Below are 20,832 nucleotides of genomic sequence, written 5' to 3'. Positions count from 1 at the left end.
AAATTTGAAATTTGTTTCATTACCGATTTCATATTTGTAAAACTTGAAAGAATTTTTGAGTAACAAATTCAACGATTTAAAAGCGAGCAATGGCAACACTCTACGGCAGGAAAAAAACCTTTTTATCTCCAACGGGCGCGGAACTGTATCGGAAATTCTAAAGATATGCTCATTTTAAAATTATTTTGCGACATTGCTACTGAACTGAATTTTATGGTTTAAGTGCAAAGAACATGATATTTAATAAATAAAGGTAACACACAAAACGTTTAAAAAAAAACCCTTTGGACGTAATTTAAAATCTGAAACCTTTCAAATTTTTTTGGGGGGGGGCTTGTTATATATTGAATTTTAGGAGTATTTAAGTTATTTGTTCACTGCAAGTTACACCAGTTTCAATAAAACTCTGATTATCGAGTTCCCAGTTACATGTATCTCCAGTCCTAGAGATTTTAACTTATTGATTCTCAGTATCCATGAATCCAATCATCTTGCTCACTGTCCTTTTCCCTTACGTACATACGTCAAGAAAAAAATCTGTTCTGAATCCCTTTAAGTCCATTCTACACACATTTAACAGTCCTTTATTCTACCCATAGGTGCAGATGTCACTCAAAACCATCGTTCAAATGGTATCGAAGACAGCTGAAATGGATATTTTCCTTGAAATACGATACCCGAAATTTTTCGCGATTGCAATACTTCTTTTACTTCTACAAGAAAGTAAAACAGGCATTTACTTAACTATCATTTGAAACGGATATTATCTGAAATTGATATGTTTGAAAATGAACAAATGAAAAAAAGTTTCGCTGGTTAATTTTGTAGGAAAACAATTTCTATCTTAAATGAATAAAAATAGTATCTTGAACTGAAAAATCTTTGTCCATAAAAAATTATAATAAGCGAATAATCAAATTTCGCTTATTTGCGTACCTTAACTATGCTTTGGGCTTACCCAGAAAATGACAACCTACTATCCGACTAGTTCGGATAACTGAATGAGTAATAGTTCTAGTTACTGAGAACATTCAGAACTTTAGTACAAAAGCTACCTCGGTAACCAAAATTTGAAAAAAGCAATTTTAAACTTGAGCAAAGAAGCAACTCAGCTTTCAGATAATGTTTCAGATGTCGCAACAGAGAAAATTTTGCATTTGATTCTTGCATAGAGGGGCTAAAATTTCACTTCCTTATGTTGAAATCTTTGCGATGAACGGGATTTAGTTCTCTTTTTGACGCCCTTCCAAATTTTGCGTTTTGGTTCTATCGCAGTCGGAAAAAGGTTTCTCTCGACCTTCATACGTTCATGACAACCTTGACAATTCCCTTCCCAAATTGGAATAATGAATAAAAATAACGCCCAGCCCCTGAATTTATTACTTTTTTGACGAAACATCCAGTTTGATGTTCATAGGTGTGGCGAGGACAAATCATCGCTATATAAAGGAATATCCATTGGCGATGTCAGTTATATCTCAGAAGATATACTATCTTGATATTTCATCATGAACAAGCTGGTGAGTGCTATTACGTTTATTAGTTTATTTCTCACGTGGCTCTACTTTCATTAAGAGAAATTATTTTCATTTAGTATGATTCAAGTTATATAAATTAATCATTTCTCTCGCAATAATGTTAATAAATATTGTCCTCTCTTTCGGCTAAAAATGCAGCATAAAAAGGCTATATATGATCCACAAGAAAAGAAGAAAAATAATTTAACTTTTTTATCTAAAATTAGCACTATTATTATTTGTTAATATGTAAGTAATTATTCTGTAGTCATTAGTCATTCAATCAAAATTTTTCCCTCTTTTTTTTTCCCTCTCTCTTTTTTCGGCATATTCAGTTGGAAATCTGTGAAATGAATTGATAAATGCAGATCACAAATGAGAAGTAAATTTAACCAGATGGATAAAAACACATTTCTAACTTAAAAAATATCTTGTTGCAAAGTTTCAAATTAGGCAAAAAAAGCTACTTTAATTTGCAGATATTTTAAAAATAACTCTAGCAGTTTTGAGGGAGATCAGATATAAATCCCTTTCTTTGGGAGTAAAAAAATGTTTTTGCAAAGGTAAAAGAAGGGAAAACCCTTTTTTTTTATGAAAACAACTTTTTTATTAATCAAAATATACGAGAATCTAAAATTACTTTGGCGTCTAATTTCAAGTTTTGCATTAGTATGTTTCTTGCATAATTCTCATTAGTTCTCTCTCGACATGAAAGATTGACTCTTAGAAATATGTATTCATTTGGGTTCTGGTAGTATTAAATCAAGCAGATTTTCATTATAAATTATTAAATAAAAAATTAAAAGAAGTTTTTATAAAATAAGCTATCATTTAAAGTAATCAATGATCCACAATAAAAGGAAAAAAATAATTTAACTTTCTATCTAAAGAAAGGAAAAAACAATGACTAGAAAGAATCTCTACAAATGAGCAGTTATTTACTCAAGTGAATGATTTACCAATCGAAGGATCAGGAAAAATCGAGAATTAGAAAATGCGGAATTGATTTATTTTCGAAAGATCTGAAACTTACGCTAGTAGGTTTCAAAGCAATTGACCTTTGGAAGTTACCTAAGAAGACAAAGACAATAAACAACTTTTGAAGAAAGGAATATACCAGTAGAACTAATCCCGTAGCGGAATTTGCGTTTGCACGCGAAATTCCATTCTAAGCTTTACGAAATTCTAAATTATGAAAGAATGAGTATTAGCCCATACTGCATCAATTCTCGTACAATAAATCGACCTAATCCATGTCAAGATCGTCTTAATTTTCATTCACATGCTTATCAATACATCTGCTCTCATTTTCTGTTAAAAGATCAGCTTAGCTTTCGTGACTTCTGACAGCTTTATTACAATTACAGCATGTCCTTTGGCAAGTAATTTAAAAATAGTTTTCAGACGCAATAGATCCATAATATTTCTTAAAAATATTTTTGAACTTTAACGTTTTAACTTTTTCTGTGTTTGAAATTTTCCATTTTGTTTTTCTATATTTTATCAGTATTGATAATCTTAACTGATCTTTGACGTCTAGTTCACTTCCCTTAGAGATTCTGAGTTATTGATGAAATGAGTATAATTTATTAGATTCATTAATTCGTGAATTTTTGATGACGTCATTTGCATTTTGAATTGTTGGAGCTACCCAAGAATGAAAAGGTATTAATTTTGGTTGACTGATTTATAATGATTGGTTAAGTTTGCTTTCCATGCGCTTCGTGTACCAGCAGTCAGCGAAATGTAAATCTTGCAGTAACAGCTAGAAATAAATGTATTAACCAAAACGCAATATAACAAAATTTTATTTTTTAAATTTCTAAATTTATTTATCTTCAAATTTTATACTTTTTTATCTTAAAATTTTGTAAATTTGTTTTCCATTTTTGATAAATGTATGTTGCCATACTCACAGCTAAGAAATTAAAATCTTTTGACTCGTTTGTGCAACGTAATTTACTTTAGATAAACTATATTGCAACTCTAGGTGCACTATTTAAGATATTTTTAGTTTTTTTTTCTCCTAAAAATTTGCCAAAGGACTACTTAAAGAAATAAACTTTAATCCTTAACCACAATAATCACAGGAATTTTGCACTTTACCGTAATTTTGTCTCAGGCGCTGTTGATATAAATTGTATAAAAATTGAATGTTTTGTTGTATACAATCGCTCAGAAGTTAAAAAATTTTAATTAATTTATCTCTATGCATGCAATATGACTGATTAAATAATAAATATAATAATATAAATTAATAAACAGTGAAAGTATAACATATTAACTTATCTTTATTTAATAAATTAAATAATTTATGTTAATTTATCTCCAACTATGCAATTTTACTACGTAATAAATATATTAAGGGGTTTGAATATAAGTATCAAAACTCCAACTCGAACTAAAACTAAAGTGACCAAATCTCACAGAGGTCAGGGCGGGACAAAACAGTTTCAGCGACTGGAAATAAATTGAAGAACAGCCATTTTGCTTGAAGCATAATCTTAGCATTTCAAACAACACGCTTAGCTCGGGCTCGGTTTTTCCAGTTGTTCACATACAGTGAAGCGAGCTGAACAGACCCCACAGTTTTAAGTGATTTCGGTCTTCTATAAAAGTGTTTTGCTTTAGAGAATATGATTGTCTGTTATGTTTAGTGCCTATGATTATTTATGCTCTCAGATACACTGTCCACTTTTAGAGCTTTGTCTGTATGGATTATAGAAATATATACTGTCTTGCTACAGTAATCCCCACTTAATTTAATGATACATATTCAAATGAAACAGGATTGCTTGGGTTATAGGAAAAAAATCGCTCCATTTCGCTAAGTGTCAATTTTGTACTTGGCGATGATTTAATTTCTCGGGTATTTCCTATCTTTTACATTTCTTATCTATACAAGTATTTCATAATTCATAATTTCATATATGTAATCAGATAATTATTCTTCATAAAAAATTTCTTTTCGCAATTAGATTTTCCTTCACATGTTTAAATTCATTACATACATTACATTTTACATTGTATTTGCATTGCCTATTTTAAAAAAGTAATCCATTTAAAATGCTTCAATTAATTTAATTTCACGGCCAATTTTACAAACAGGAAACACACTTGGAGAAGACTAGAATATTTTCAGAAAGTAATCCATTTAAAAGTATTCAGCTGACTTAATTTGACTGTCCATTTTACAAATGCAGCCGGAATAGACTCAAAATTTTTCACTAACCAAACTTTTGTGGATCTAATGAGTTCGTTAAAACTTATATCTCTGGCAAGCACGAATATTTAATAACTGACGATGTGTCTTATGCCTAAAATAATCTTCATGACTGTATTGAGCGGCACTAACAAAATTCATCTCGACTTATCCAAAACTGTAATAACAAATCTAGAAACATTTACAGAATGCGGAACATTTTCTGAGACATAGCTTGAAAATGGGCATTCCATTGAAATGAGGGAATGTTTGGTACAATTTACTACATGTGGTCACTTTAATTGTAACATACTGATAAACAGTAAACCTTAACAAGGGTTGGTGAACCTTAACAAGGGTTAATAAATTAGACTAGAAAATAACAGTATCAAAGCCATTTTATTGATACGTATGACATACTTCTCTTTGTGTCTTATCTTTGCCAATGACTTGCTATTACTAAGAAGTTCTAGATGTTCATTTATATGCATGCAGTTTTGTTATGGATAATAAATTAATTCGAAATTATGAAAAGTGAAAAATGTTTTTTTAAATACACTGTGCTCGTGTCGTTACGTTTATAGTATAATTTTGCGGATTTAAAATTGTTGTAAAACAGATTTTTATCAATGGCTTTTCAGGTTTTCCTCGTTGTTGTTCTGGCCATGGTTGCCGTTGCTTCTGCTCAGTTGATCACCAGCGGAGGAGTTAAGGACTGGGCTGGAAATTACTACGATTTCACTACCGGCCAAGTGGCCAGCTCTGCTACTGGACGAGTCTACAACACTGGTGTTCTTCCCATTCCATATGCCGCACATCATGCAGTGCTTCTCTAAAGATGAAGGTAACTTAGTATACAATTTTTTTTTCTTCTTTTCTTAAGTGCAATAGCCAGATACTAGGCTGAATGAAATCTTACACCTAGTGTTGTATACAGGTTTTATAATTTTTGCTATCACCTCTCTTTTTTCCTACCTTTAGGCAAGTTTCCTCAGACATCAAGCAGTTTAAATCAGCGTAAAATTTTATGTAACTATTCATTGTAATAATATTTTAGAATAAAAATTTTGATTGGGATAAAATTTGAAATCTAAATTTAATAAATAATAAATTTAAAAGTACAGTTTTAAAACTATCAATATTTAAAAAGATCAGGATGAAATGAGTAATTAAAACTCACGAAACTTCACTCATTTCCTCAGTATAATTTGTCAAAAGAATGTTTGATTAATTTTTCAAATATTTTACACATTTCCAGAATCTTTTTAAATCGCAATGAGTACATATGAGTATTTCAAGAATTAACGCAGGTAAACATTATACATAAAACGCTAAACATTTTCCATAAGAAAAAAGAATGTGGAACTCGGGGACTCCGCGAGGTAATACTACTGATCCGGATCTATTAATATTGTAACAATTGTATGTTTTTTTAATGAACAATATAAAATTAGAAGTCAATAAAATTCCCTTTACCAAGACTTTGAGTTTAAAGTTTAGTAAATTTTTAGGTTAAGATTAGAAAGATTCAAATGATGAAATAAGCGCTATGATTTGAGAATTCAAATGTCCGATCCTTAATTTTTATTAATTTTTTTACTTTATTTCAGATTTTCATTATATTGATATCCTTTTTGATGAGGAAAATAGCAATGATTAACTAACAACAATAACTAAATTCATAGAAATTACAAATGCATTAAAAAAACTAAATACTAGAGAAATATACCATTAAGAAATTGAGTTGTACTTATAATAAAATCGAGATGAAGAAGGAGATGACGGAAGGTATAAAAAAGCTTTCTTTAAATCAAATAATACGGGAAGTGGGGGAAACTTTGAAGCAAAGGCTCGAAGTTAAAATAGAGTTTCTTTTAAAACCATGCAATTATTCATCATCAAAAATTTAACTCCACACACTGTGAAAATAAGTAAATAAAATAAAAAGTAACCAAATAAAAATGTCTAGTGAAGTAAGTTTTTACAATTTTGTAAAATATAGATACTTAAGACATTTTCGGTTTACATAAACATGCATATATATCAGGGAGGTGGCCAAACTTGATGTCAGTAAAAGCCGCGTGTTGGAAGTCAGGAAAGTTCCAGAGCCGTAACTAGAGTTTTCAAAAGCCACAAATATATATTTTCATCACTAAAAGTGGGTAACAGGTTTGATCACAGTTTTGAAATGCTCATGAAACTATCAGGACTACTATTTCTTTTTATCTGTTTTGCAAACATGTACGTGACCTGAGTAGAACAATGAGTTTAATGGAAACTATGTCCTTTTGATTTATAGAAGAGATGAAAAAGAAAGGAAGGGTTTAATTACCCTTTCTTCTCTACAATTTACAGATGCTCCCGAACTTCGGGATACAAAGACCAGCACTTGTGGTCTGAACGTAAGAAAATAAGAACTACAGCCTTATTAAATTTAAGCAAGAGCTAAACTCAAATATTTTACATAGACTAGTAACACTAAGAATGACCTTTTAGATTCTTTACGTATGAAGTATGCAGAATGCGGGAAAACTGCAATACGTCTTCACTATCAAGAGGACTAAACCCCTAGCCTTAAAGACGGACAGCAACTGACTTGGAACACGTGTGAAGTAAAGTGGCGAGAAGTCTCACTTCCTCTTTCTCTTTAACTCTTCTTGGGGAAAAGCCACAACTTATATACTCGTACTTAAGAGTTTGCAAGCACAATTTGCATAAATAAAACTAACGCGTTTATTCTTGGGGGAAGTGGGAAATAAGAGAGGACAGTAAAGTTTTTAAATAAAATAAACGTTAGTAAAACTTAAGATCCTTGTGATTTTTTTTAAATCTGCGACTCAAATCGTTTTTCTGCTGCCTCAAAATTATGCCGTTATTCCCTCGCATACTCGTTCCACGGCAAGCAAGCTGTATATCTGTTGTCTTCAAATTTTACGGATTCTCGAAATTTTCTAAAAATATCATCGTCTTCTAAGCTGTGATTGTCATCAGAGTTTTTAGAAATTCCCAAAACTTCAAACTGCCTTAATTTTTTTTAAATCGGATGTCGATTCAACTTCTAAATTATCTTTAATTTATATCAAATTCTCTATGATAATCAACGTTTCTGATGCTTTACATGCGTTTTCTAATCCACTCACAGACCACCCCAATTTAGCTTTACCTCTACTACTGATTCTGAAATTTGGCGGACCCTTCCTGTAAAGCACCCACAAGCCATTTACAAAGAATTTACAAGCAAATCTTACTTTGAAAGAATTTCTTTACAAAATTGTTTGATAGATCCAGTGCACTATTTTATTTTAAATACCATTATTAAATATCTTAACTAACAGGAAACGTGATAAAATAATTGTGTTTGCACATTGATCAGTTTAAGTTTACTTATAACTTTCTGAGTAGAAAATATATAAATTATTTCTTTTCTTTTGAATACTGAGTAGTTTAATTCTACAATATTTCATACATACATTTTATTTGCAAAAACGCAACAAAGGAAGAACACGAACAGGGTGAAAAATCTTTATTATTACGCTTAGTACAACAGAACTCAAGAAATGAGAACAAAAATAGACAACGATCATTATCAAAGAAGGTGTTCGAAATTACGACCCCGGACCCTGATGCAGGCCTCACATCTCTGGCACATGGATACCAGACATGTCTTGGACTTTCTCAGCAGCTGCCACGATGCGTACAACAAGTTCCTCAGCACTTCTCACGGGATTTCGTACACCAAATATCTTGACGTGCCCCCAAAGGAAGTAGTCAATGCAAGCCTGGCGATCTTGCTGGTCAATGCACCGGACCTGCCATGTTGAAATTACGTTTCTTTGATGGCTATCGTCTGTTTTTGTTCTTATTTCTTGGTTTCCGCTGCACTAAGCATGATAAACATACATTTTCACCCTGTTCGTGAGTCCTTCCTTTCTTGTGCTTAGTGTTATCAACTACCGCTCAATGAAAGTGTTTCCGACCATGCAACATTTGCTATGTGTTTTTCCATCTTTAGGTGTACTCTATCTCTCCTGAAAGTTTGTAACCGATGTTTTGAAACACCCTTTACGCTTAGTACGCTTAGTATATATCCTTGCCATATGTTTTTGTGTTCTGCATGCTAATTTTTGTCACTGTATTTTTCACTTTTCTATTTTGTTTATTGCTTTTTTACTTTCTTAAATTATAAACTGAGACGCATGTAGAAGTTCCTTATTAAATATATGAAAAGATAAAATTCATTGCAAGTACTCGATTTTTCTATCAGAGTATTATTTACTTTTTTATAACCCGGATTTAGTTCGTACAGCACTGCCTCGCGTTACAAAGAGGGAACACGAGAATTAAGCTAACCCTTATTTGATATCTAAATGTATTAAGAATATATCAAAAATATCCGCTATGAAGACTGATTAAGGAAGCTCGCTTCCTAATAACTGAACAGAATATTTTCGAGAGAAAAAAAAAAAAAAAAAAAAAAGCTATCATCTGAGATTTAGTCACATTTCCTGCCAACGTAATCTTCAGTTACAGTCTCTTTACTCTCGAGAGTGTGAGGAATCACTAAACTGATCAAGACAACAGTCTTTCAGTTTCATCAACGTAAATCTTTCAGGCATCTTAAACGCTTGCATATATTAAGAGCCAATTCATTTCTTCCGAAACGAGAATAATCCAGAAAGGATTATAAAGAATTATACTCACCAGTGCTGAGATCTTACCTATTTTTCGCTAGCCTACGTTGTATGAGATCAAGTAGATTTACACCTTTTTCTAGAATAGGAAGAAAGAAGCTGCGAAATGAGATCTCGCCTAATTTCTGTTTACGGATATTAGAATCTTTTCTTCTTAGCTTTGCTGAAGAATTGCTGGTGAACATGCGTCTTCCCAAACCACTCTTGCATTTAGCATTTAATATCCTTTGATCCGCATATATTCAGCCGTAAATCTTTGCGTTGCAACGAGAAGCGAAATCCCATATAGAGGACTGATTTAAAAATAAGAAACAAGAAGTATTTTTCTACTTATCTAGCAGAATGTTGCCAAATTATTTCGGATATTAACACTCTTGGGGAAAATGTGGTTTTGAAATACCAGTTGACTAAACACTAGCCAATTGTTTCATTAATTGCCTTTTCTTTCCTTTACAGTTTGGATCGTTTCCTATCCGGAAAGATTAGTTGGATGAAACTTTTCGTGGTTTTCACTTTTATGTAGCATGAATATGAACATATTTTCCTTTAGTAAACTTCAATAAAAGACTTTATAAAAGAACTTATTTTGGAATTGCAGCTAATAGTTCGCGAAAAGCTAGTTTTAAAATATAAAAATAAATTTGAATATAGAGAATATTTCCCTAAAAGTTAATCTACACAAGGTAAAGTGTGAAAGGTTACAAAGTGAAACCATCTTATATGAAACATTTTTACTTTTTCTTATAATGTACTTTTAAAAATGAATGACCACCTTTTAAAAATATAAGCACTTTTTTTTTTCACAGTACATCAAAAATTCAGTGTCATCTTTTATGTGAGGCCCTCTTATTTGCAAACCACCTACAAAAACGTAAGGTCATCTTCTGTCGGAAGCTGTCTTATAAAAAAGCCTTTGTGTGTGTGCGTAACGCACCTTCAAAAATATTTATTAAAAACTATTTTATTTATTTATTTATTGCGGTACACTTTCAAAAATACAATGTCGTCTTTTATATAAGGTCGCCTTATCGGAAAGGAAGCCCCTTTTTTCTTCCCTGTAAAATGCAAGATAGTTTTATATATGAGGGCGTCTTACATGAAAATCCTTTATTTTTTCTTACAAAGCATTTCGAAAAATGCAAGTTTGTGTTTTATGTGAGGCATCGTATTCGCAATTACATTCGGATCAACAGAGTAATCAATAAAACATTACTATTTTAAGGACGGCGTCCCCAGTTTAGTACATAACAGGACTGTAAGAGCAAAACTATTGTAATGTAAGCATATTACTATCCAGTTTGTATGTACTTGATAAAAATAATATTGTAAAGCAGTTTAAAATGATATTGAAAATCCAGTCAATGTGTAGATGAATTACAAGTTCACTTTGACTATTTCAGTAAAAGTATTGTAAATATGAATTCAAATAATGTTTAAATGTATACATAACTGTCATGATTTTATGTAACTGTCACATGTAACTTGTACAAGACAATGTTTGTAATTAACATATCTATGCTTATACACAGGCCTTGTATGCCCATGTAATATTTATACTTATAATTTTTACACGGAAGAAATATTCCCTTCTGCCAGAATGACTATTAACACTGTAAAACTTTTACAACAAAGTCAGGTCTGTGGTTATCTCAGGCGGCACTCAGTCAATGTTAATGTTAGAATGGAATTACAAGGAATTGGTCAATACATCTCTAGTGTAATTATTCCAATCAATCACTGCGTTGCGTTTCGTGTTTGTCGCCCAACCGGGATACGCCCAACCGGGTACGGTTAGCGACGTCTACTTCCGTACGGAAGGGACCGGGTTTGAATCCTGGAGAAGGCATGGATGTTGGTAAATGTATAGTGTCTGTGCGGCATGGGGGCACTCTAAATATTTTCCAAGCCTCTCGAGAGGTTGATGATAGGGGAAGAGGAGTAGGAGACCCTCGGATCCTTCCCCAATTTGGTTGCTCTTCATCAAAATTGGGGGAGGTGGAACTGTCCCCTGCATGGTGTTCAAGGCTCTTGCCAACAACAGGCGCAATCTTACACTTCTTGCCGCAATGAATTTCATGAGCTTGTCCTGATGTTACTGTAAGACAATCGAGATAAGTCACAGCATAACACATTTGTGTTTGAATCCCTTTTTATTCGCATCAAGAACGAAGGCTGCTTGGCAATTTCGTCTTTGAGTCACATTTTAATTTCATGAAGGGATTATTCGAATATAGTTTTCCATGTGAAGAAGATCTCTTTCTTGAAGAAACAGAAAACACACCTGTTGATCTCTTGGCGAATCCCAAGTCCGGATTCTATAATCCACAGTATAACTGTTCCCTAGATAGATAAGATGCTAAATTTTCAGTCCTACTGTAAACTTAGATTTTATAATTTTATGGCTATTTTTAATCTTCAGCTAAAATTACTAAAATTTAATTTTTTTTAGTAAATAATACTAATGTTTTCTAATCTTTTAAATCTAATGAACTTATGTTAAATTATATACTCTTGAAATTAATATTATAAATGTTTAAATCACGAGCACCATCTAAGCTAATAATAATTCTCTCTTTTTGTTTTTCAGATGGCAACTTCCATTAAAAAATTCTTCAAACACCTGGATGTTCGAAAAAGTCAAAAATAGTTTCAACCTTACAGTCACAGTAATTTCAGTGTGTTCTTATGATTAGATAAATCTGATGCATTTTTTTAAAACACTGCAAAACATTGCTGTAAAATTTTAAAAAAATAAACTTTTTTAGAAAGCATTTTGCACTCAGTAATGTATTTTAATGAACACAAACAACGAGCTCATAAAAATGGAAGAGTTAATAAATACCAGTATTCTATTCTAGTCGCATCATATCATTACATCCTTCATATTCAGTCCTAAACTTCAACGTATTGTCTGAAGAAGTGATGTTATGGTCACTAGATCAAAAATAAACAGAAACACGAAGAAAATATAATTACGGAACACTCACCTAAAATGCTTTATATTATAAAAATTATATGAATTCGAATTTTATCCTCGATATGGAAACAATTTTCCGGCCTGGATGCTAAATATTTGCTCCAGAACATACGAGCTTAGGGACAAAGGCGCTTCGTCGAAAACTGTGACTTTCATGGCTTTTTTGAATAAAGCTAAATACCTTGTTTATATATATATATTTACACAGAAAAGGAAAGTACAAATTAGCTAATGCTTTAAAGCACATTTGATACTACAGTTCCAAGGGTAAAAAAGTTAGACCAATTATAAACAAGGATAAAATATTAAAGCAATAAAAGTTAACGCGAAAAAAAACCTACTGTAATAATTACAACAATATATACTTCAAAAAGAAAAATGGAATTAGTGAAGACTATAAAATTTTTATAAAATGTACGCAAACAAAAACATTTTAAAGGCAAAGAAATTATATACAAAGAATTGTAAAAAATGGTAAATTAGCCCAATTCGAGGTTTTACATGGACTTATCAGGAAAAAAGCGTAAGAAAACTCCAATTTAGATAATTTCCTTGGCGCGTTTCGTCAAACGAAAGCAATTGAGACAGAAAGCGGAATTCATTAATAAATTTATAAGCCACAAGTTAATAAGAATAACCACACGAGCCAATATTTAGGACTGTAAGTTTAGGATATTTATCATGATAGAACTTGAATGTACTTTGCATTCCAAGTTTTCTTGAACATTCGTTCAGGTTTTCATAAAAGTATTTATGCATTTGCACTCATCATGTTATTTTCTATAAGAAGTATAATTACTTCCCAACCCAGAGGCAGAGCAGAGCAAATGTAAATATTTTAAACTGTGATTCGTCTGCAAATGTAGCATTGTTTTAATATGATAAATCTTTGCTTACCATAGATCTTGCAAATGACAGGCATAGTTTCTTGTTTTCTTAGCGACGGATTCCCCTCTTGCTGGTCGTCCACTGTATCCATGTGCTGCAGTGATTCTTCTGATTGTTTCAGAATTAATTTTTATTGCAGACTGTTCTTCTGAATCCACTGTAAGTTTCACAGTATTAATATTTGGGTGTTGTTTGATTTTCACTGAATAAACCACGACTTCTCTGTATTAGTTTGGAATGTTATTCAGACTTCAGTGCATTTTGAACAGTCCCACGCAATTTCCATCGTTTTGTAACATAAAAGATAGATAAAACTTTACCATCAAGGATGATTTTCTGGGTATTTCCAATACTTTAACCCTCTTTAAAACGATGAATAATTAAATTTCTAACATAATATGTTGTTCATTTATAGCGTCGTTCGTGTTAATCTCAAATATGAAACTATTAATATAGTTTGCTAGACAATAATTTACAAATACAGACGATAATTCTTGTGATATATTTTCATTTAAAACAAAAATTTATGACAAGAAATTTCATTTGCGGAATCATCTCAACAAACGTTTCGAGTGTCTAAATTATTACGTGAGTTACCGACTAATATGTTTTGAATACATTATTTTATTACAATTAATATTTTAATTAAATTTATTTTATAATAAGCAAGGTTTACAATACAGAAAAATTACTCTGAAAGAAAAAAAATCTGGAATCTATGTCTTGTTATTTACTACAAGATCTATGCAAATAAACTTGAAAAATACAAGTGTCGCAAAAGAAATGTGAGCCACTGTATATCAGTTAGATTCATTATTAAAAATTAATAAAAATATTCATTATTAAAAAACGTTTGCATTGCTTTTAACCCTTTCCGGCACGCTACCTTTTAAAATATGAGTTTTGAGGAAAAAAAAAAAAAAAAAAAAAAAAAAAAGGTAGGCAGTCTAATTAGGCTTAAAGGAGTACACAAGTAAAATTTTGTGAAGATAGCACTTATCGTTTTAATTCTGTGTGTGTGCCCAAAGTGGGCACATTGAATGAATAGAGCTTTGAAAAGAGTGCTGAAACGAACATTGTTGTCAATGAACTGACCTATGAGATGCGGAGAAACAAAGAATACAGACTCTCAATTGTTCTAGATTATCGGTGAGCCCGGTCTGGGCACACCTAGGGTTCGCCGTTTGATTTTAGGCAAGATTTCAAGGTAAAAATTTAAAGCTAATGTAGAATAAGGAGATTAGCATACAGCCAAAAATATAACATAGAAATTTCTTTTCAAACAATTCCTTTTATACCCTAAAAAAATCTGGAAGATTTGTTTGAAAAATGAGGATCTTAAAGAACTAAACATGGCTAAAATATATGGACTGGTTTGTGTTGAGTTGCCATCTACTATAAATACAGAAGGTTCAGTGTAACCTATAGTAACCTATAAATCCTTTTTCATTCAATTTTTCTGTGCGTACAGAAGGAAGTTTTTAGGTATGTCCAGACCGGACACACTGCGCTTCAAAGGGTTAAATCACAGAGTTTGTATAGTAATATTGTTATGATTTGAAATATAAATTTAATATCTTATGTCAAAGACAATTTATAAATACTTATAAATATTTATCATAAAGTAATTAACCATTTACAGTATTAACTAGAAATACACCTGTTTAAAAAATCTTTATTTAGAACATTTTATTCAGTTTAAAGAATTATAAATTTCGGTTACCACTTTGTAAAACTCAATAACTATTATAAATAATTAATCCAGATTAACTCGCCATTCAGACAAAAGCATCTCAATCTCAATCTGATGAACTAAACTAAACGTTCTTCCGCGTTCTTTTCCCCTCTTTTTATCAGATGCTAATTTTTTTCCTTCTGGAACAAAGGAATGTCTTGAGGGTAAATAATAGCTAGGAAAAGAACAACAAAAAAATATTAATTTTTAACGAAATGATAAAAAAAACTAGGGAAAAGACATTCAAATATTCAAATCCCGAAAACGATTTAGCAAGATTGTTACATATTCTGATTGAAACACAAAACGAGAAAAATCAGCGTCTCCCCGCCGAGACATGGACCTTTCAGTTATTAACTATTTTGTAGTGTATTCTATTACTTCTAGTAAAAGTGATTCAGAAAAAAGAAACTATTTTGTAGTGTATTCTATTACTTCTAGTAAAAGTGATTCAGAAAAAAGATATTTTTTATATCACTGAAACTAAGAAATCATCTGTAATATTCCAAAATATTCTACTCACTATGCGCGATGTTCTGACGGATTTTCATAATAATAACAGGCATGTTAACGATGATCTAAATATCTCTGTTAAACATTCGAAGTTTTCGAGTGTAATTTTGCTTATAACATACAGAGTTCTTAACCAAACTATGAAGAAATTCAGAAAACACTTAACAACGTCCTTAATTTCAAATTTGAAATCAAAATAATTAATATTCGATTAGCTATGAGCATTTAAAGAACATAATTTTTAACTGCACCTGTTAAATGAATCAAATTTTTTTCTTTCATAAAAAATTTCAGGTAAGTAACACGTAAATTCAGAAAGAAATCGATGATACAGTAAGCGATATTGCAATTACTTGTAGAAATAGAAGGATAATAAGAGCTTTTCCAGAAATGACCATTTCATTAATTTATTGGATATCCTTTCTTGCGAGTAATGGGGGAAAATGTTTTGAGTATAACATACGTGCTCGAGGTGAACAAACTTTAAGTTAAGAAAATCACAATTTAAAGAAAATCCCTTATCATTCTTTGCTAATGAGGAAGATCCGTTAAATCTTATCGTATTCGGATTCAGGAAAAATTTTAAAGTGATCTCACCTTTATTAAAAATGGTATAGCCTAGACCGTATTAATTTTCATAACATAAAACTTCGAGCACCAAGAGCTGAAATATTTGTCATTTATGAATCATTTTATTTATTATTTTATAATCAGAGATTAGCAGATGATTTGCTCTTCTACTCTTAATGCTATTTTCTGAGATTAATTTAAGAAATAATACGTTTTATACGAATTTCAGTAAAAATTTGCAGTAAAATTTTAATAAACTTTAATTTGCTTATAGCTATTTTCTAAGCTCAACTGTTAATAGTTTGTACATAATTATCTCAATCCTTTATATGTTCTCTTGTGGTAAAAACGGTTAACATGCTCAACAAATGTATACGCACCTTGCAGTTGCTAATCAATAACAACACATTCTATAAATTAAAGTATAATTACTATGAAGTGTTAATTTTTTACAGTCATTCTTGTCCGTTCAGACACTGTTAAATTTATCCACAGTTCGAGCAAACAAAATCTGATTTTTTTTTCTTTTTGATTTGTTGCAAATGCAAAAATTATGTAGTACGTGATATTACGCATGGCATTTTCTGTTCGGCTTCATATTAATTAATTAACCAAACCTACAATTATTTGTTCCACATTGTTGATGGCTTTCTGGTTTTCGAACAGAAATGTTACTAATTGCAGTATTTAGACATGGCTGAATTAGTCTACATGGAACCATTAATTGCTTTTTTCTTTAACCAAAGTTAAAGCGTAGTCATTGAAGCATTGCTGAGTTATTCCAAAGCACAAATAACATTTAAAATTAGAAAACTAAAGTGTATCTTTCGATCGCTGTTACGAATAAAACTATAAAATAAAAAAAACTTGCACTTCACGTGGATTCTATTGTTCGTTTGTAAAAATGGTTGTCATCTAAGCAATTCAAATCAGTAACAGAAAAAATGGCTAGCAAAAGAAAGAATGGCACGAAAGTTACAGTCTATCTACAATACAAAAATACATTTTCTGTATTGCATCAAATGATGCATAAGAGTAAGTTCTACTACCCCAAGCTTTTAAACATTCAGAAAATAGATGGAAGCATGTTATGGGATATTAAAAATTTTAACATGATCCAGTATGGAGATCAAGTAACCAGTTTTCAATTATACCCGGTCCAATGGGTAGTAGGTACGAAAGTGCACAATTTGGTACAATATGAGGTTAAAAGAAAAGGAAAGTTTAAAACTTTTTAAGAATAGAAAGAGTCTGTGAATTTTTTTACTGCTTACTTTGAATCCTGTTATATCTTCAAAATTCTATAACTTATCACCCACAAAAACACCCTACGTTCTCTTACATTTATAGTAAAATTTGTTTCTTTGAATACAGCAAAGCACAGGAGGCCTATCTGCATAACGGGGAGATGCTTTCGTTGAAGACATTCACTCATATTCAGTATTCATCAGTTGGCTTGAAATATTCTCAACCTTCAAACGCAATTAATTAACCCTATTTAATAATATTAATTTTACACTGTGGTGTTTCTTAGAATAGCCACTTTGTATTACTTTGATGATGGTCATACAGGTTGTTCCAAATATGGGGCATTGATAAAGTGAAAACTTTTGTGATCACCCTTTCCCTAAGATGATCCTCTCAGAATGAGATCAGTATTTCTGAAATAAATAAATAAATACTAGTTACAATGACAATGATCTTTACAGGAAGTCAATACCATCTGAAACATTAAGTGGACATCTCAGAGAGTGTTCGCTATAGAAGAATCTGTTTAATCTTACCCCACCTCTTTCTAGTATTAAATGAATATGACAACATATAGAAGTCACATATATGAATATGACTTCGTACACTTTGCTTTGTGGGATCATCATTCTTTGGAGTACACGGATCTCAACAATGATGCCATTAATGTAACGGGTGTTTAGTAAAGATAGGCAAACGGAAACCTGATGGTTAAATGGCATGGCTCCTTTCTTACAGTTAATATAACACAGAGCACATTTCGGCAAAAACCAAGATTTTTTAAAAGATACCACACTTAAAAATCCAGTTACGATTTATAAGGGTCCTTGAGTATGGCCCCAGTAATGGTTTCCTGGGCTTAAGTCTTCTCACGCAAATTATCTAATTTCCTGAAAGCAGATTTTTTGTCGCTCTGATATGATTATTGGACAAATGCAATAACCTTGTACAGTCTGTTAGACACATCGGGGCAGGAAACGTAAAAAATCAATTGTATTCTTGGTGGGATTAGAACCACGTATCTTTCAATTGTCAGTCGGATGCATTTACAAGAACAAAGCACTCATGGAGGAATTCGATAATTGCTTGCATGTTGTATAAAGATGTGTGGATTTGATAATTTATGCTTTTCCAAGAATCTATAGTTTGATCTCTGAGACTACAAACTGTCCAGATTGAAAATTATCGTAAAGGTAATAAGAATTGTTTTCTTGTGATCTATTAACTAGATTTTTTCATAAAAGAAATGAAAATTTAAAAAATGAAACGATTTAAAAAGTGCTTCAATAAACTGAGTTTATCAATGATTTCAAGTTGAAATGAAATTATGAAACTCTTGCAAATAATCACAATTTCTTATGACAGAAAAAAAACAAGCAGAAATTGCTGGGCACTTATGAAATTAATGAAATTTTACTTATGAGATTCGTATCAAAATAAACTTTTAAAAGTAAAAGATAAATCAAATTATGCAACATAAATCTCAGAATCAGGCCTCTAAAGTTGAGTGGCGAATAAGCAACAACAAAAAATAAATAAATAAATAAAGTAAGAATTCACAATATTAAATAGTGTTATTATGTAAAACTTCTTTGATTTGAAAGGAAAAAAAGGAAAACGAAAGTTCTTTTGTCACGTCATAATGAAAAGTTTCGTCGCAATAAGGACAGAAGACACTCAAACGAAGGTTTAGAAAAGTTTTAAGCCAATCCAGTGCAATCAATACAACTGATAAAGATCATTCTATTTGCCTAAAAAGGAAGCAGAAGCTAAAGGAAATTAAAGTTTTAAAGTTTCTAGAACAAAACGCAATAAGCTATCATGTAAAAAGCAATTCTTTTACATTTCCATTTTTAACTTCCTATTTACATTTCCTCGCCATTCTGCAACTTTGAAATATCATTTGCAGTAAAAATAACATTTCCTCTTTTCTGAATAAAAGAAACTCGCTCAGTTTCACATTCGAGACAATAAATACAAATAAATGTTTCTTGATTGCATTTTTTAAATTAAGAAAAATTAATTAATTCAAAATCTTAGATTATTCCACATGTGATTCCGATTCTAAACTGATGGATTCAGTTCGAGTAAAACTAATAGTTTTAAAATATTAATAACAGTGTTCAGAATACGCACTTTTTTGTTGTTTTCTTTTAATTTTACAATTTTCTTTAGAACTGGAAATAAATTGCTTATTTTAATTAGAAAATAAATTGGGCTAAAGAAATTAAACGACTACTTTTAAATTAAAATATTCCAGTCGAAGGACATCTACATTCTCCATATACGCAAAGAGATTTTGTGCTTTTTTATTTTTTCTTTATCTACCTAAAAATATACTACAAAACTTTTCTTAAATAAGATTCAATTGATAGTCGATTTTTGCTATCTTTTCTAAATTTGGTTGTTAAAATTCTGAAACATTGCTAAAACCTCTAAACTAACAAACTGAGACACTTTCTGATGTTGCACTGCAAATGTATAAACATTAACAATTTCGCTAACATCGAGTTTGATTCAAAGAGCTGGTGACAGAAGATTTACGTTCAGTCCTAAAAAAATGGTTTCATGTATTAACATTTTAACATAAAAATAATGAATAATGATATAATGCAGCAAAACGCATATCTAAAAAGCACCTACGGCAACAATTGGGCGATACTTATAAATACACTAGTGTGCAAAACCTAACAACAAATTCAACCATACCATTCAATACAACCACGAAATCGTTAAAAAGGGCTTTTTACGATCAGTACAGTAAAAATCCAACTCACTGGAAAGGTTGTGTATTTGCTAATATCAGTATCATGACGTCAGAAGGTACGTCAGGCCACGCAAAATGTGAGAAGTCAACGCGTGCGGGGCAAGACAACTTAAAAAGACGAAAAGAAGGCGCGTTTCCAGGCATTCTTCTGCAAGTGAAAATGAGATTGTACTTACAGTATGACTACAAGAAAACATCAGGACCCTTCACACATAGCAGAATCATTGGCAAGCATGAGGAGGGATGTAGTTTGGCGTTTGTGGCTCAAGCCTTTGGAATTGACAAATGTGTTCTTTCACGAGCTTGGAAAACCGTCCAAACAACAGATATAACCTTAAGAAAGGTTGGTACTGGTCAGCCAACGAAAACAACGGTGACTGGTGACTGATATATCGCCTACCAGGCGAAAGGAAATCGAAACCAGACAGCTAGCAACATTGCTCAGCAGCAACAAGACAACAGGTGTCCCAATTTACTGTGGCTAGAGGACTTCATAAAAATGCCTATTTACACGGCCCTCCTGGTCACAGTATACCATTGACAGCAGTCCATCGGTAGCACTATTTACAGCGGCATAGAAAACAAAAAGTATGGACACCTTATCAATGGATTAAAATCCTCTTTACCGATGAGAATCGTTTCAGTCTGACAACTGATTCTCCGCGCCAGTTGATAGGGAGAGAGGAAGGACATGCTTCCATCCCAATAATATCAATTAGTGGAG

General features: G+C 31.6%; 1 protein-coding gene and 1 long non-coding RNA gene across 2 annotated transcripts in view; one reads left to right on the top strand and one right to left on the bottom strand.

Moving 5' to 3' along the window:
- Nucleotides 1-20,832, bottom strand: part of LOC118200160 (uncharacterized) — a 92,712-nt gene that overhangs the window by 65,311 nt on the left and 6,569 nt on the right. The gene's annotated exons all lie outside the window — the stretch shown is intronic.
- LOC118181096 (uncharacterized) lies at nt 1,365-12,181 on the top strand. Its single transcript, XM_085827698.1, has 3 exons — nt 1,365-1,520; nt 5,361-5,563; nt 11,998-12,181. Exons 1-2 carry the CDS (start codon nt 1,509-1,511, stop codon nt 5,553-5,555), a joined length of 207 nt encoding a protein of 68 aa, XP_085683824.1. The 5' UTR covers nt 1,365-1,508; the 3' UTR covers nt 5,556-5,563; nt 11,998-12,181.

The sequence above is a fragment of the Stegodyphus dumicola genome, chromosome 12 (assembly GCF_044657685.1).
Source record: "Stegodyphus dumicola isolate Sdum_Otavi_A_Nest chromosome 12, ASM4465768v1".
In the NCBI taxonomy this organism is placed as follows: domain Eukaryota; kingdom Metazoa; phylum Arthropoda; class Arachnida; order Araneae; family Eresidae; genus Stegodyphus; species Stegodyphus dumicola.
The sequence above is the reverse complement of the archived record's forward strand: the minus strand, read 5'-3'. Positions and strand labels throughout refer to the sequence as shown.